We start from the raw sequence: 18,635 nt of genomic DNA, 5'->3' as shown, positions 1-18,635 counted from the left end.
AATATTTGTTCTTTGTGACTGGCTTTTTTCACTTTGCAAAATGTCTTCAGGGTTCATCTATGTTGTAGCATGTTAGAATTTGCTAATTTTTTAAGGTTGAATAATGTCCCGTTGCATGTATTTACCACATTTTGTTCATCCATTCATACAGGAGTGATTTGTTTTTCTAAGACCAGCCGAGAGGGCACAAAAGAACCAGCGGGTAGGCAAGTGTAACAGCAAAACTGCAAGTTTATTTTTGGTCACCTAAGGTGTGAGGGAGAAGTCTGTCAGCCTCCAGCAAAGGAGGCTGGCAGAGTCCCCCGGTGGGGCTCTCGGACGGACTTCCCACAGTCCCGACATCCCGACAGGACTGGGGCTGTGAGAAGACCGCTGGGGCTGTGAGAAGGCCGCGTGGCTCAATGGCAGAGAGTGGCTTTTCTAGGAGTGGGAGGGCAATAGGCGGGGCACGGGCGTGTCGGGGGGCGTTCTGCAGGTGCGACCAGGCAAATCTTGGTCTCTTTGGATTGACGTCACCTGGCACATGCCCAGTTGGTCTGCACCCTCCCTGGGCGCCGGCTGCATTTTCGCGTGCTCGGGAAGAGTTGGGGGTGGGGATGAAGAACCCGTTCGTCCAAACAGTCCAACCTTTTATTGATAATAGTGATAAAGGGGCGCCGTGGTCTGTCTGGCTACTTCCTGCTGTTAAGGGGCGTCGTTAAGGTCAGGGCCCATGGTTGGTATTTGGACGCATGGATGAAAAATAAAATAAGGCACAGTATTAGTATAGGAATGAGGAATGGAAGCATTTGTTGGAATATGGGCAAAACCCAGAAGGATAGTCCTGGCAAGGTTGGGGAGTATGAGATAGTTAAGAAAATTTAGTAAGTTTGAGGCGAGTGGGGGAAAGCCAAACTGATTTCCACTGATTGCTTTCGGTAGGGGCCCTTTTTAGTTGGGAATGAGGAATGAGTGCGCAAAGTACGTGTTGGCCAGGCAGCAATTAAGGATTGGAGTTTTTTCGTGGAGTGGATGGCTTTCCACTTACTCCTACTACAGAGATATTGGATGGAAGGCTAGGTCCAGAGAAGGACGGCAAAACAGAATAGGTAGCCTCGCTGTTGATTAAAAAAGTAATTGTCTTACCCGCTACCAGGAGAGTTACCCACGGCTCGGCAAGGGTGATGGGGGTCCCCGAGTCTCAGCACCTTCAGTTGTCATTGTCCAGATGTAGGAGCTGGAAGGAGCTCCCAGGATCCTGGGAAAGGGGGTCACGTAGAGGCGCGGCACCTGTTCTCAGGGTGGGGCAATCAGACTTCCAGTTTCCTCCCTGCTGGCAAGCAGGGCAGGGGGGTTGCTGGTGGACGAGGGTTAGGACATTCACTGGCCTAATGTCCTGATGCCTTGCACTTATAGCAAGGCTGCGTTGGGACTCAGGGACCCTGCGGACACCTGTTGGCATAGTGTCCTGCCTTGCCGCACTTATAGCAGGCAGGCTCCTTTTGTAGCTTTGGAGTCTGCGGGGTGTGTGCTCTCTGGTCTGGGGTTACGACTGGGCTGTAAAGCTGCTGCTAGGAGCTGTGCCTTCTGTTCAAGGCGAGCCTGCCGTCTCCTCTCTGGAGTTATAGACCTTAAAGGCTAATTTAACTAGGTCTTGTATTGGTGTCTGAGGACCATCCTCTACCTTTTGAAGGTTTTTTTACGAATGTCAGGAGCTGATTGAGAAATGAAATAAGATGCCAAAATGGTGGCCCCTGTGGGGGAGGCCGGATCTAACCGGGTATATTGGGTTAGAACCTCAGTCAGTTTAGGGTAGAGGTTAGGATAACCTGGAGGTCATGCCAAGTTAAGTCATAGGCCTGACAAAGGTGTCTAAATTCCTTTATGTATATGGTAGGATTAGCTGAGAAATCACCTAAACGCTTCTCAATTTTGGAAAGATTGGCCAATGAAAAAGGGACATGTACTCTGACTACCCCCTCCGCCCCAGCCACCTCTCGCAAAGGTGCTAACACTGTAGGAGGGTGTGGGCAGAGATAGGGGACTCAAGACAGCCAGTTGGGGGCCCCGAAGGAGGCATGGGACCGAGTGGATTACTGGTAGATAAGGAGGAGGAAGAAGGAGTCTGGATGGGGGGAGGAGGAGGAGTCTGGGCAGGAAGGGAGGGAGTGGGGAGAAGGAGGAGTATAGGGACAAGAGCTCAAGGCCCAAAAGCCTTGTATGTAAATTTCGGACCACTTGCCTAGCCGCTGGCAGAAATTGCTGAGGTCAATCATGCCACAGTGGAAAGGAAAATTAACCGCTTCCTCCTAAGGTCTTGTTCGAGCTGTAAGATTTTTAAATTGGCTAGGAGGCACCCTAAGGGGGTCCTCTTTGGCAATTTGGACTGGGGGGGTTTCCCGTTTGTTTCCTCTTTACTTACACAATGGACACAATGGAAATGGAAGTGGATCTCTGCCTGGCTTCAAAGCGTCCTTTGGAACCAGCAGAGACAGACTGGAAGCTCTTGAAGCCAAAGTGGAGATTACCTTCAGGTGGACGTCTCCATCCTGAACAGGTCTCCCGAGCCACTTGGTGGCTCCAAATGGACCTCGGACCTGCGCAGGATTTTGGCCGAGGGAAACAATGGACACAATGGAAATGGAAGTGGATCTCTGCCTGGCTTCAAAGCGTCCTTTGGAACCAGCAGAGACAGACTGGAGGCTCATGGAGCCAAAGTGGAGATTACCTTCAGGCGGACGTCTCCGTCCTGAAGGGGTCTCCCGAGCCACATGGTGGCTCCAAATGGACCTCGGACCCGGGCAGGATTTCTGGCTGAGGGAGGTAAAGAGGAGACAAGGGCACTTACCCCAGAGAGGCCATGAGAGTGAGCGAAGCGGGTCTCAGGTCCTGGTCCGTCTGCGGTGTGGAAGCAGGAGGAGGTTCCTCAATCCCTAGAGGCCTGAGGAGGGGTCTTCGGCACCAACTGATTTGTTTTTTCTAAGACCAGCCCAGCGGGCGCAAAAGAACCAGCGGGTAGGCAAGTGTAGGAGCAAAACTGCACATTTATTTTTGGTAACCTAAGGTGTGGGGGAGAAGTCTGTCGGCCTCTGGCAAAAGAGGCCAGCAGAGTCCCCCGGTGGGGCTCTCGGACGGACTTCCCACAGTCCCGACATCCCGACAGGACTGGGGCTGTGAGAAGGCCGCCTGGCTCACTGGCCGAGAGTGGCTTTTCTAGGAGTGGGAGGGCAATAGGCGGGGCACGGGCGTGTCGGGGGGTGTTCCGCAGGTGCGACCAGGTAAATCTTGGTCTCTTCGGATTGACGTCACCTGGCGCATGCCCAGTTGGTCTGCACCTTCCCGGGTCACCGGCTGCATTTTCGCGCGCGCGGGAAGAGTTGGTGGTGGGGGGTGAAGAACCCAGAAGTGCACCATCCTGCCTCCGTTCGTCCAAACAAGGGGTTCTTTTTGAAGTGATGGAAATAGTCTAAAATTGATTGTAGTGATAGTCACACAACTCTGAATGTGATGAAAGCCAATGAACTGTATACATTAAATGGATAAAGTATATGGTATGTGAGTAAAGTCTCAATAAAGCTATTAACAACAACAACAAAACCTAAAAATGGCATGTAAAATCTATTCTTAGCTTAGAGCAACACAAAAACAAGCCTTAGGAAGGATTTGGCTTGCTGGTTCATTTGTCAACCTCTGATTTACAGTAATAAACCTTCTTTCATTTCTGTGTTGGTAATTTCTTTTTTTGTTCCTTTATTTTTGATAGTATAGGGATTTTTCCATTTTGTTGATCCTTTTAAACAACTTTTGGCCTTGTTAATTTTCCCTATTACTTGTTTTCTACTTTTTGATATCTGATTTTATATTTATTACTTCCTTTCTTATACTTACTTTGGTTTTATTTTTATCTTCTTTACATAGCTGCTGCTGCTGTTTCTCCTTATTCTTCTCCTCCTTCTTCTCCTCCTTCTTCTTCTTCTTCTTCTTCTTCTTCTTCTTCTTCTTCTTCTTCTTCCTCTTCTTCCTCTTCTTCCCCTTCTTTTTAATGAAATCTCTCTGTCACCCAGGATGGAGTACAGTGGTGTGACCATAGCTCACAGCAACTTTCAACTTCTGTACTCAAGCAATCCTCCCACCTCAGCCTCCCCAGTAACTGGGACTACAGGCACATACCACCACACCCAGCTAATTTTTAGATTTTTTGTTTTTATAAAGACAGGGTCTTTGTTGTCTGCTGTGGTCTCGAACTCCTAGCTTCAAGCAATCCTCCTGCCTCAGCTTCCCAAAGTGCTGGGGTTACAGGTGTGAACAACAACTCCTGGCCTGTCTAGCTTCTTAATGTGGATCTGTAGATCATTCATTTTAGACCTTTCTTCCTTTGTAACATAATCCTAAAAAGCTGTAAATATCTTTGTAAGCACTGCTTTAGCTGTAGTTCACAAATTTTTATATGTTGTATTTTTATTATGTCAGTTCAAAATATTTTCTATTTTTTTCTTTAGTCCATGGATTATTTAGGAGTGTATTATTTCAATTACAAGTATTTGGAGCTATCTAAGATATCTTATTATTATTTTTTAAGACAGGGTCTCACTCTGTCACCTAGGCTGGAGCACAGTGGCACAATCACGACTCACTGTATCCTCAGCCTCCTGGACTCAGGTGATCCTCCCACCTCAGCCTCCCGAGTAGCTGGGACCACAGGTGCATGTCACCACACCTGGCTACTCTAAAAAAAATTATTTGTAGAGATGAGATCTCTCCATGTTGCCCAGGCTGGTCTCAAACTCAGCTTCTCAAAGTGTTAGGATGGCAAGCATGAGCCACCCCACCCAGCCTAAGATATCTTATTGTTATTGATTTCTTGTTTATTTCATTTTGGTCACAGAATATACTTAGTATAATTTCAATCCATTTACATTCGTTGAAACTTATTGTATTAGTCAGAGTTATCTAGAGGGACAGAACTAGTAGGATATATATGTGTGTGTGTATACACACACACACACACACATATATATATATGAGTTTACTGAGTATTAACTTGCATGATCACAAGGTCCCACAATAGGCTGTCTGCAAGCTTGAGGAGCAAGGAGAGTCAGTCCGAGTCTCAAAATTGAAGAATTTGGAGTCTGATGTTCAAAGGCAGGAAGCGTCTAGCACGGGAGAAAGATGTAGGCTGGGAGGCTAAGCCAGTCTCTCCTTTTCACGTTTTTCTGCCTGCTTTATGTTTGCTGGAAGCTGATTAGATGGTGCCCACTCAATTAACGGTGGGTCTGCCTTTCCCAGCCCACTGACTCAAATGTTAACCTCCTTTGGCAACACCCCCACAGACACACCCAGGATCAATACTTTGTATCCTTCAATCCAATCAAATTGACACTCAGTATTAACCATCACAAATCCATCCCTTTCCAAGTTGAACCCATACACATCTCCTGAGATCATACATAATCTTCAAATAAAGACAATAATAAGGTCATAATTATGCTTAACATAATACAACTATCCTTTGTACAACTGGAAATGCACAAATCCCCAACACAAATACTATTACATAAAATTAACAATACTTAAATGCTGATATGAAGTCAGTAAATCCTATGTCACACGATAAAGGAAAAAAAGAAATAAAATGAAGACATTTTCTTAGTACAAGTGTATACATGCACAAACATGTTTTTAACAAAAGAAGGAGGAAATACTCATGACAATTACAGTCTCTGTTTCTGTAGCTGGTCACGTGGTCGTAGCTGGTATTGATGACTACCTTCTTCTGCTACCCATTCTGTATTCCCTTTGCCTTCAGCAAGCACCTCTGCAGGTCGTGGTTTTTTTCCTGGTAGAGTGACCCAAGCCTTCATTCTTGAAAGGTCTGGGCCATTTGTAGTCCTGCCTGGTTGGGCTGTTGTAGTTTCCCATTGACCTTAATCACAGGGCATGGTAACTCTAAGAGATGCCCTAATGGATCTCCTGTATTCCATGCGTACCTTACCTCTGTTGTGGAGTAGGAGACTGATTTCATCTTGATAGTCCGGGTCAATCACCTCAGCCAACACTGTAACGCCCTTCTTAGCCTATTGACTTAAAGATAAGAGGAGCCCAAAGTGTCCAGGTGGCAATCTTAACTTCCAGTTTAAGGGGATCGATGTTGTGTCTCCTGGTGGCAGCGTTCCTCCCTCTGGAACTAAGACCTCTAGGCCAGCCGAATGTAATATTGTGGGAACAGGAAGCAAAAATTTTGCTAGTGGATCATTAGGGGTGATGGTGAGTAGTGTCACTTCCACTTCCAACTCTTGATTCCTGGAAGTGTGAATCCTGGCTATGGGAAAAACAGTACCATATATTGGACACTGATTCAGAGCACTTATTTTGTATCCCAGTGTGTGATTTATTTTGGTGAATGTTTCACATGGAATTAAAAAAAAAATGTGCATTCTACAGTTGTTGGATATAGGTCAAGGTGCCAGCAGTGTTGTTCCAATCATCTCTGTTTTATCCTAGTTGTTCTCTAGTTGAAAAGGGTGTTAAAATCTCTAACTTTGTGCAACTGTCTATTTCTCCATTTATTCCTTTCAAGTTTTGCTTTGTTTATTTTGGGGCTCTTTTATTAAGCACATATACGTTTGTGTTGGTTTGTCTTTCTAATACTAATCCTACCCCCAAACCTATTTATCATTACTAAATATCCCTCTTTATCTTTCATAATACTGTCTTGAAATTATTTTATCTGGTTTCAATATAAAAAACCAAATCATCCAAGCCTTCTTATGGTTACTCTAAAAGGTACAAATATATATTTTATATTCATTTGCTTTCTAGCTGTCTTTATATTTAAAGTGTACCTCTTGTAGATAGCATATAGTTTGTGTTTCATTTTTTATCCATCCTGATAATATCGGACTTTTAATTGGAGTGTGTAGTTTTTTTTAACATTTAATGTAATTATTTAGGTGGTTAGATTAGAACTATCATTTTATTTTAATTTCTGTCTATCCCTCTGGCTTTTGTTCCTCTGTTCCTTCTTTCCTGTTGTCTCTTGCTTTATTTTAACATTTATTATAGTTGAATTTTAATTGTTTACTGACTCTTTAATTATATATATTTGCCTTTCTTTCTTTCTTTCTTTCTTTCTTTCTTTCTTTCTTTCTTTCTTTCTTTCTTTCTTTCTTTCTTTCTTTCTTTCTCTTTTCCTTCCTCCCTCCCTCCCTCCCTCCCTTCCTTCCTTCCTTCCTTCCTTCCTTCCTTCCTTCCTTCCTTCCTTCCTTCCTTCCTTCCTTTCTCCCTTCCTTTCCTTTCTTTTTGGAGTCTCCCTCTGTTACCCAGGCTGGAGTGCAGTGGCATGATCTGGGCTCAGTGCAACCTCCGCCTCCCGGGTTCAAACGATTCTTGTGCCTCAGCCTCCAGAGTAGAGGGGACTACAGGCATGTGCCAGCACGCACGGCTTTTTTTTTTTTTTTTTTTTTTTTAAGTAGAGACAGGGTTTCACCATGTTGGTCAGGCTGGTTTCAAACTCCAGATGTGAAGTGATCCACCTGCCTCGGCCTCCCAAAGTGCTGGGATTACAGGCGTGAGCCACCATGCCTGGCCTGCATTTTTTTCTTAATGGTTGCTCTAGAGATTATAATATACACTTGTATATTTTTTACATTCTACTTAGAGTTAATATTGTACTGCTTCATGTAAAATGTAGAAACTTTAAACTAGACGTATCAATTTATACCCCCTGTTTTTTATGCTATAATTGTCACACACATATTTTACACAAAAAGATTATAAACTTCACAAGACAATGTTATAGTCATTACTTTAAAAAGTCCTATGTTACTTAAAAGAATTGAGAGAAAAAATGGCTTTTTACATTTACTTAGATATGTATTATTTTTGTTGCTCTTCATTCCTTCCTGAAGGTCAGAGTTCTATTTGGTATCATTTCCCTTCAGCTCAAAAAAAATTCACTCAGGATTTATTGTAATGCAGGTCTGATGATGATAAATTTTCTTAGTTTTTAATTTATCTGAAAATGTCTTTATTTTATCTTCATGCTTGAAGGATATTTTTGTTTGCTATAGGATTCAGAATTGTCAAGTCCTTCCCCCAGCCCCCAGCATTTTAAAGATGTCATTTCACTCTCTTCTGGCCTCTATGTTTTCTGAAGAGAAATCAGTAATCATTTGAGTTCTTGTTTCTCTGTATATAATGTGTAAATTTTCTCTGGCTTTTTAAAATATTTTCCTTGATATTCTGCAGTTTGACTATTATATGCCTGGGCATTTTTTTTCTTTGTTCTTATCCTGCTAAGGATTTGCTGAGCTTCTTGAATATGTAAATTTATACCTTTTACTGAATTTGGGGAAATTTTCACTGTTATTCCTTCAAATACTGTTTCCTCACCATTTTCTCCTTCCTCTCCTTTTGAGACTCCAATTACTTGTATGTAAGACCTTTTGATACTTCCCCACATATCCCTGAGACTGTTCATGTTTTTAATCATTTCACTATCTATTCTTCTAAAGGTATCATTTCTGCTTATCTACCTTTAAATTTGCAGACATCTGTTGTTTTTATGTTACTATTGGACCCATCCTGTGCAATTTTAAAAATTGTACTGTTTTCGGAATTCATGCTAAATGAATAGATTTTAGCTACTCTTGCCATAAAAACAACAAAAAAAAAGGTAACTATGTGAGATCATGGATATGTTAATTTGCTTTACTATCGTAACCTTTTTACTCTCTATATGTATCCCATAATATCATGTTATATACCTTAAATACACACAATAAAATTTACTTTTTTAAAAATTCCAATATTATGCTTAAAGTTTAGAATTTCTATTTTGTATGTTTCCATATTTTTTTACTATTATTTCCTCTCTCCATTAATTGCAAACATATTTTCTTTTAAATACCTTAGCATAGTTATCCTAGCTGCTTTAAAATCCTTATCTGCTAATTCTAATATCTGGATCATCTCAAGGTTTAACTCCATTGATTGTCTTTTAAAAATGAGTCACAATTTTTCTTCACATATTGAGTAATTTTGGATTATGTTCTGGGTATTATAAATGTTATATATGAACACTCTAGATTCTACTCTATTCTTTTGTAGATTATAGATTTTTGTCATAACAGGCAATTAACTTGGTTGGTCTATACTGTGGACACCATCTCTTGACTGGCAGTTCAAATCTCAGTTAACTTCCTTCATTCTTAGTGGAAATCTGTCCTGTACATATGTGGTCCAGAGGTAAGGCAGATATTTGGGCAGAATTTATACTCAGAATTTTGGATCCCGCTTTCCATTCCAGATGTCCCCCCACAACCCCCATCACCTCCCAGTGGCTATGGTTGCCCTGACTTTTGTTTCTGGTTCTTCATTCCACAAAGACTGCAATTTAGAAAAAAAAAAAAAAAAATCAAAGTTTTAGATGTCCTTCACAGCATTAGTTTCAGCCTGCCATCGGGCTGCAAGCTGTAAAAACGGGTACCCCACCTTGTGATGTTACCTTTTTCCAAGTGTTTACTCTTCTCCAGAAACTGTCTGCTTTTGGTAATTTTCCAGTGCCTTCAAGTCGTTGTTACTTTGTATTGTTATATGCAGGAGGGTTGAGTTTATTAGGAGCTACTTAGCCATACTGAAACAGATGTTGAATTCCCAGTGTATTTTGTTTACAATGGGGTTTCTATCATGAATCTTGGTGGAGAGACAAAACAAACAACACCAGTTGTATTCTTGGTATCAAATTGCTTACATGTAGAAGCTAAATCATGTCCTCTCCATGGTACTTGACTGCCCTAGCAGAGTTCATTTCTCCTTAGCAAAGAGCCATATGGCTATTGAGACTACAAGTCATTTTTAGAAATATGATTCACTTTTAACCCCCATTATACACCCAGCTAGATAATAGCAACTTGAGAGGCAACATAGATAAATTTTAAAAGTGGACCAAAATCGTATATATCTTTGTTCAACCACATCCCAGTTGTGTGACCCTAAGCAAGTCACTTAACCTTTCTAAGCCATTTCCTGTTGCCATAATACAATGTACCTCTCAGAGTTGATAGATTAAATGGGAGAATGCAGGTAAGTGTGTCCACGTATCCTGTTTTGTCTGGGAGAGTCCTGATTTACGGCTGTGGACTTAGTGTAATTATTAACAAAGCCCTTTTGACTCTCAAAAATGTTCCAGTACTTGTCAAATACTATTACCAATGAACTCAGCAAATGCTTCTAATAGTGAATGTCTTATTCCATTTTGTGCTGCTATAACAGAATACCACAGAATGGGTAATTTCTGATGAACAGAAATTTATTGGTTCACAGTTCTGACAGCTGGGAAGTCGAAGATCAAGGGGCCACCTGCGGTGAGAGCCTTCTTGCTGTGTCATCCAATGGCAGATGTGCAAAGAGAGGGAGAGAGAGAACAAAAGATTTAACTCACAGCCTCAAGCCCTTTTATAATTGGCATTGATCCATTCAACAGGGTGGAGCCTTCATGACCTGAACATATCCCATTGTGCCCTAGCCCCCATTATTATCACATTGGGGATTAAGTTTCTAGTACATGCTTTTGGGGGGACATATTCAAACCGTAGCTGTGACATGCAGCAGAATTGCTAAGCGCTAATGCCTCACTTCACTGCTTCACTTTTTAACCAAAACATTGCTCCATAAACTATGAGGAAAGTGCCTAATACCATTGTATTGTGTTTTTTGTTGTTGTTTTGTTTTTTCCTTTTATCATATGGAGGATGGTATCCTGATTTCCAAGACTGGTCTTTATTTCTGATAATCAGGGCAAATGACCTAATTTGTCATTTCCCTCTCATCTCTATTATTACCCAGGTGAAAGGAGATCAAAGGGAGAGAACCTCAGAGGGAGAGAACCTCAGGAATAGGCTTAGAAAGGAAAAGATGATGTGTGTTTGTGTCTATGTCTATGTGTACCAGAATCATGTCTTGGCCTGTGATTGTGTGTGTGTGTGTGTGTGTGTGTGTGAAAAGTATATCATAGCTTATGGAGCTAGTTCCCACCTTTCAGCCCTTTGAGTGATATTCTGAGGCTGAACTGGGGTGAGAAGTGGGCAAGACTTCACTATGATGAATGAAGACTCCAATTTTCATTTTTTGGCTTTTCTTGGCAGATTTTCCTAGGCAATGTCCCTGTGGGAGGGATTTTGGCTTCCATATATTTGCCTAAATCACTGACGGAGAGAATTCCTCTTAGCAACTTACAAACGATCTTGTTTAATTTCTTTGGCCAAACTTCACTCTTTAAGGTAAATTCTTGCCTGTGATAACTGTAATGAACTGGCACATGGTGACTCATTGTAATTATGAACTCTTGCTATTTTCATGATGTTCTGTTTATTTTAGAATATGCTGATTGATTCCACAAGTCTTCCGGCACAACCCTTGCCCCTTAACATGAATCAACGTCTACTTTAATGATGTTCTACAGTTTTTAATTTTCACAACATCTCAGCTTTGGAAGGGACCTTAAGGATTATCTGGTGGCTAAACAGAGGTCTCAAGATGTTTCAAAGCCAGAAAAGAACAGCGAGTTCTCCTGATGAAATAATGTTTTGGCTTGTCAGTGCTTTCCTCCCAAATCTCCCCTGGCTCCTCAAAGCCAACATGTCCACTATTTTGGGCCAATTCCTTTGAAGCTGGGTGGTATCCAGAAGGACATTTGCCTGCAGGCATTTGTTGCTACTTCCCACAGCCCCCACAGAACTTTCTCCGAAGGCTGCAGTGCTCACCCACTAGAAAACAGAGGCAGCCTGATGTGATGCTGAAGAGTGTGGACTCAGGGGCAGCCTGGTTGAATTTAAAGCTGGCAATGCCATATTCTGCCTGTGTGTCCTCAAGCAAGTTACTCAACCTTCATGTGCCTTAGTTTCCTTCTCTGTAGCATAGGGTGATATGAATACCTTATAGAGCTATTGAAGGATTAAAAGAGTTAGTGTATTTAAAGTGCTTTACAATACTGCTTGGCACATAAGTACCATGTTAACTGTTTGCTCTACTATTATTATTATTATCCTGTCTTAGGTCTCTGCCTAACAAAAGGCTTATTCATTTAGACCACTCTGTCTCATCTAGCTATTGGGAAGACAGTAATCAGAGTTTGCATGAATTTGAAGATAATGAACACTATTAATTGTTAATATTTACATTTATTATTTCATCTACTTCTCATGAGAAGTCGAGACTCAAAAAGCTTAAGTAATTTTTCCCAAGGCCACATGCTTAAAAAGTGGCGCAGCTAGGAATCAAACCCAGGCTATCTGACTTGAAAGTTCATGTATTTAAGAGGTCAATACATTAATTTTCCTAGATGTGTTTGCATTTCTAAAGGGGTTATCCAAAGTAATGAATTTCTAATGGTCAAATATTCACATTTCTTTTGTGGGAGGTTGCACTGGGTCAACTCAAAATATAGCACATACCCATACCACACACCACCTCAAATATACCATGTCACCTCCAGCTATGTCTGTAAGGCTTTCTGTTCCCCTGGAGTTCTCCAGCCACTCCTTTCTCTAGCTAAATTCTATTTGTTCCTGTGGGCTTAGCTCAAATCCCACCCAGGATGGCTGCTTGGAGTAAGTGAGCCTCTGCTCTCCTTCCTGCCTCCTGGGCAAAATATTTAGTGGGCAAAACATTTTAATAAAAATTAAAAAATGTGATCCATAACACTCTGACTCTTTTGGAAGGCTTACAATTTCTCTGTGTCACCTGAGATGCCATTACTTTGGTCTTAATTTCTCTCCTTTCTTCAGAGGGCTGTGCTTGCCTCATAGAATAACAGATAAACTTGTTTTGCATAGATTTCACACTTAATAAGTCATTTTTATTCACTAACACTTTCTACTGAAAAAGATTAAAGATCTTTGCCAAAATTAGCCTGCAAACGTCATAGTACCAGATGAAGAAGGATTAGAACTAGCCTGCCGTCAAATTCAGTGCTGAAAGGGCCCTCCTAACTCATATCAGCCCATCTATTCAGTTTACCATTGGTAAAAGTAAAATGGATATTGAGGACATTGAGACTCAGAGAGGGGAAGGAATCTGCTAAAGGTGACACAATTTATTCATTTATTCACTCAATCATTTATTCATTCAACAAATATTTATTTAATTCCTACTGTGTGTCTTACACGGTGCTGAATGCTGAGGATGCAATGCTGAGCAAGAGACATAGTGCCTGCCCTCACGGAACTTCCAGTCTGCTGGAGGAGAAAAGAGACCTAAACGTTCTAACATTGAAAGGGTGACCCAAGGCTGGGATCTGTGCCACTGGTTATTGGGGAATGAGTACTTACAAAAGATGCTGCTCTTTAATTCTGTTTTTCTTGAATCCCCGAGTATCACAGCCTTGCTTTCACACTACTTCCTCTAACATTTTTTTGATCAAGATCTTAAGTCATTATGACATATAACTTTAGACATTTGTTTGTTTGTTTGTTTGTTTGTTTGTGTCTTTTAAAGACAGGATCTCGCTCTGCCACCCAGGCTGGAGTGTAGTGGTGCAATCACAGCTCACTGCAACCTCGAACTCCTGCGTTCAAGTGATCCTCTTGGCTCAGCCTCCCAAGAAGCTGGGAATATAGGTGCTTACCACCGTGCCTGGCTAATTTTCGTATTTTTTTTTTTTTTTTTTTGTAGAGACAGGGTCTCACTTTGTTGCCCCAGCTAGTCTCAAACGCCTGGCCTCAAGCCATCCTCCTGTCTCTGCCTCCCAAAGCATTAGGATTACAAGTGTGAGCCACTATGCCTGGTCCACAGAAATTGTTGATAAGGCACCACTCTTGGATAATATGTGTCTCCTCCACGCCTCCACTAGCTGTGATTCTCAAGGAGAGGGACAGGCACTAGGCAGTTACAATATGGCATGGAGACTCTGGGTACATAGAAGAAGAGATCTACCACTCATCTGGGAGATCAGGAAAGTGCAGTGAGAGAAAGGTCTCAGCGGAGTCCTGAAGTTGAATAGGAGCTCAAAGATGAAACAGGGCAAAGAGAAGGAGGGAAGAGAGTTTCAACTAGAGGGAATAGTTTGTCTAAAAGTTCAGAGGTATACCAGATAAAACTTGAGCCTACAGTGCAAAGGGTGGAAGGGTGGGAAGGCTCCATTCCTTTCCTGGTATGGCTACCATTTTGTAGTAAGGGAAATGAGACCAGAGAAAAGGCTAATTAAGTCTTGGGTCATAGCGTGTGTCTCCTCATTTGGCCTTTTCACTACAGAAAGCTGTGTCTCTTAGACTAACTTGGGAGGATCATTAAATAACATCTAGTCTGCCATCTTTCCTAGTGTCACCAACAGACCAAGAAGGGGTAATAAGGCTTGGGAGGAACAAGGGAGCTAGGGTTAGCACTTGGCCTTTTGAATGTCAGCAGGGCCCTTCCCATTATGTCTTGCTGCTGGCCATCTCTAAATCAGGTTGCCCCACACTGGCTTTGAATGAACAGAACAGGTCAGAAACAGGAAGTAAGTAGAGTCCTAGTGGAGCCCCAGGCTGAATTCGCAACTACCCAGGCTGCAGGGCTCAAGTGTACAGGGTAGGTAGTAGGGACTGCACACTGTTTCTTCAGAAATATGAAGCCTTGGCATCTTCTGAAAGTGGCCCAGCAGGGTCTCCAAGGAATATCATCTGGGTTCATGTCCTCTAGGCTTTTTTGGGGAAGTCCTCAGAGATTTTTCTTCCTCTCCCTCTTGTCTGGTATCACCAGCCCTATCTCTGGCCTCTTCACATGTGCCTGTGCCCCAGAAAAGGCAGCCTCTCAGCTGACTTGCATCCTGGAGCCTTGGCCTGGGGTACTTTGGCACTGTTAGTTAGCAAGCCCCACTTCTCAGCAGATACATTCTAGTTTGTTGCCTTTAAACCAACATTTATTAAGCATCCCTGCCATGTCATTCACTTGCCTTGTGACCTTTATCCATATAGGCACTGAGCCACCCAAGCCTCAGTTTATCTGAAAAATGCTTATACGGTTTCAGTGAGGACTGCAAATGGCATGTGCATGAAAAGCACATAATAAGTGGCTCACTGTGGGCACAAGACACCTGCTGTGTGCTAGGATATGTGAGGAACACCAGGCTATACAATGCCTGGGCTCTGCCCTCAGAGCTCACAGTCCCCTAAGAAGGCGATGACTGTCCTCTGAGATTTGTTTCAAACTGGGTGTTGATCAACCTGCTTCCATCTCTGTCAGAATAGAACAAGAAGTGGTTTATAACTTACACATGATAGATTTAAGTTTCTTATAGAGAAGCTCCCTAAAAGGAAGCAAGGATGATTGAGAATTAGACCTGGGATAAGTTGTGAAATGTCAAGGTCCAGAAAGTTACCAAAATAGAGAATAGTTTCATTTTGTTGCTAGTGCAGTACTGAGTAGCAGATGCAAAACCAATGCATGCTAGATAGACATTTGGATGGATAGATTGATTAATGAATTCTTCTAGCTTGGTATAATGGAGACCTTATGTGAAGACAGGAGATGAGCTGAATAACCTTTGACCTTAGCTTGCAATTTTATTTTCCACATTTCTATACCTAATGTTGTGTGTAGCACTTCAAAATTCCAGATTGATTATTAATATGTAAGTAATTAGAAATTTAGGTCCTGAACTCCTCTTTTGTTTCATCTGCAGACCAAAAACGTCACTAAAGCATTAACCACATATGTTGTGAGTGCCAGCATTTCAGATATGTTCATTCAAAACTTAGCTGACCCAGTGGTTATCACTCTGCAGCATATTGGAGGAAACCAGGTAATATATCCATTTTCAGTTCTGAATCACATGGCCTCAGGAACTCTTCACGATTTTTCTGTTAAAAGTAATTTGTTAATTAACAGATGTGATTCTAACACTTAATGGAGAATGTCCTATTCCAGGTAGCAAAGGCGTGTTATAATTGGAACCTTCTAGAAATAATGCCTTATCCTAAAGTGATAGGGAATGATCAGCATTCTAGCACTGTGACAGATTAGTGGGGCAGTGACTGGATCTTTTGGATGTCCCATCACACTAAATGACATATGATTCCATTTATTTTTGAGTGAGGCAAGCAACTTCACTCAAAATAATTGAATATTTGTATTAGTTGAATTTCCATAAAGAACATTAAAATGTGTATGAATTATCACCAAAGAACTAAAAGCATAGTTATATGGCATAAAATAAGGTATATATTACTAAATAATCAAATTTAGCCTAAGTACAAGTATGAATGACTATTCCATTATTTGACATTAATGTATGGCCAGTGTGAAGTCTCAATAGATTTCTCAGTTCCCAGTCTAAAAGACCATATGGTTCAGCATACTTTTCACTGGTCTTGCTTCTGGAAGGGAAGAAGAAAAGGAAGAGAGGGAGAGGAAATTTAAAGAAGCAAATACCAAATGAAACATGTTAGATAGGTAAGATCTCTCAATTTGGTCTGGGCTATAGCACTTCAATTACCCCCAGTAACTAATTGCTCCTTGCCTGCAGTTTCCTGGAGACTATAGGAGCTGGTGAGGTCTTAGGAATGTTCTGTAGGCCTAATGAGGGAGCAGATCAAATTTGTGTTCATAAGGCTTGATCTCAGCAGTGAGGCCCGAATTCCAAAGCTCCGGAAGGAACACATCAGCCCAGCATTGACTATCCATAGCCTTGTACCAGAAGGGCAAGGCAATTTTTAATACTACCAAATATTTTAAAGGACATATGAGATCACCATCCAGTGACATGCTGTTTTCTCACTTGTAAATCCAGAGTTAGATGGAGTTAGTCTAACAGCCAATTCACAAATGGCCCAAATGTGTATGTGTATATGTGTGTGCATATGAGTGTGTTCATGTCTACCATGGGAAAACATATTGAGAAGAAAACACTTGTGTGTATGTGTTACTATATGGTAAATATCACAAAGCAAGGTGTTTACCTCTGATTTCCTTTTTTCCAGAATTATGGTCAAGTTCACTGTGCCTTTTGGGATTTTGAGAATAATAGTAAGTATTTTTGTTAGCAACTTTGACTTTGCCCCAGACCATTTTACCACTTGGCAGTTAAATGGGAGGGAGTTGTGCTCAAACTGCTGTCTTATCAGACCCTACAGAGCATTCTGAATGACCAAGATACAGGATATGATTTTTATATCAAATTAGGGCATGGGAATTAAGACAACTTTCCTTTTTGATAGGTAAGATCTCTCAATTTGTGCTGGGACTACAGCGCTCCAATCATGCCCAATAACTAACTGCTCCTTACCTGCAGTTTCCTGAAGATTTAGGAGCTTATTATAAGTATCTTAGGCCCCAAAGATAATTATTTGGGAAATCAGAAAAATCACACAACTCGAGGGTAAGCAAAGTTGGAAGAAAGAAATTTGGAAGGCCCAGCGCAGAGTAACCTTGAGCTGTTTGAAGAAAGTTGAGGAAGGAATACCTGGTTCTTTATGTGGGCTTTCCCACAGAGTTTTACGAGATCTACAATCTCCTTCCCTTTTTTTTTCTCCTCACCTCTTTTAGACTGACTGTGTGACCTTGGGTAAGCAATTTACCCCCTCTGAGCCCCAGTCTTTTTATCTTTTCATTGAGGAGATGAAACTTTTTGGTTGGTCTCTAAGGATCCTACTTGCTTGAATAAGCATGAGTCTTTGGAGACAGATAGTAAAAGAGACTGGGAATGGTCATTACTGACTGATTTGCTCTTAGGCCTGCCATCTTCACTGGAAATATCCAGGGTTATCACCGAATCTCAGAGAATTTCCAAACAGAATCAATTTCCCTAAGAACGCCAGGAGTGGCTAAGTGAGGAGTCCTTCTGCCTGTGGAAACTCTGCCTGGGACCTTTCCCTTTTTCACTATCTTTGGAATTCTGGGACAAAATGGAAATTCTCTTCCCATTTGGCTCCCTAGGGTATAAGAATACTGCTTCTTTCTGACAGACAAAAATAACACTGTCTGCCCTTTCCTGATCCCCTCCAAGTCTCTTAGGATAAAACCCCTATAAAGTGATGAGCTTTGTCCCCTACAACCTCAATAAGTTGATCTCTGTGTTCATTAATGCAAATTACTGGGCTAATCTCAGGTCACCCTTTGCCCCTGCACCTCTGTCCCATGCATCTAGAACCTCTGGAACCTTTGGCATTATCCCAGATGGACAAATGTTGACCACACTTAGCTGCCTGCCCTGGGATAACCCCTTTGGTCTAGTGCCACTCGTGAAGTTCTACTCTCAATCTGGTCTAGTACCTGAGATCTACAGGTTATGGAAGTATAAGTGTTAGTTCTAAACCCTGAGTGTGCTCAGAAGAAACTAGCCAGGTGTCCAGTAGAGCAGAGGCTCTAATTGGCCCTGCAGAGTTCTAGACCATGATCTGACTTTGGTTCAAAGCACTTGAGACCCTTTGAATTGCGGGTTCAGCTGGGTTTTCAGATGTGTATTCCAGTCCCTCTGAGTAAGCTCAAAGCTCAAGTGCCAGCCTATATTCCATATGTCCATGTCCTTAAAAAGATTCCAGATCTGCCTGCTTCCTATTTATTGGCTACTTTTAAAAAATGTCTTTATCACTGTAGTGTGGTGGCAGGACTTTTGTTCACAGAGTCTGTCCTAATTTATAGAGGTGTGGTACAGGAACTGAAAAAGTGAGAGCTGAAGA

At 41.8% G+C, this 18,635-nt stretch overlaps 1 protein-coding gene across 2 annotated transcripts in view; it reads left to right on the top strand.

The window, feature by feature from the left end:
* ADGRG4 (adhesion G protein-coupled receptor G4) overlaps positions 1-18,635 on the top strand; it is a 113,273-nt gene that overhangs the window by 73,624 nt on the left and 21,014 nt on the right. For both annotated transcript variants that reach the window (XM_023198744.1, XM_023198743.1), the window contains exons 13-15: positions 11,127-11,261; positions 15,641-15,760; positions 16,938-16,983. In XM_023198744.1, the coding sequence (XP_023054512.1) occupies positions 11,127-11,261; positions 15,641-15,760; positions 16,938-16,983 (301 nt within the window). The remainder of the gene's footprint in view (positions 1-11,126; positions 11,262-15,640; positions 15,761-16,937; positions 16,984-18,635) is intronic.

This window comes from Piliocolobus tephrosceles, chromosome 12 (genome assembly GCF_002776525.5).
Source record: "Piliocolobus tephrosceles isolate RC106 chromosome 12, ASM277652v3, whole genome shotgun sequence".
Taxonomy (NCBI): domain Eukaryota; kingdom Metazoa; phylum Chordata; class Mammalia; order Primates; family Cercopithecidae; genus Piliocolobus; species Piliocolobus tephrosceles.
This window is presented reverse-complemented; position numbering and strand designations above follow the sequence as displayed.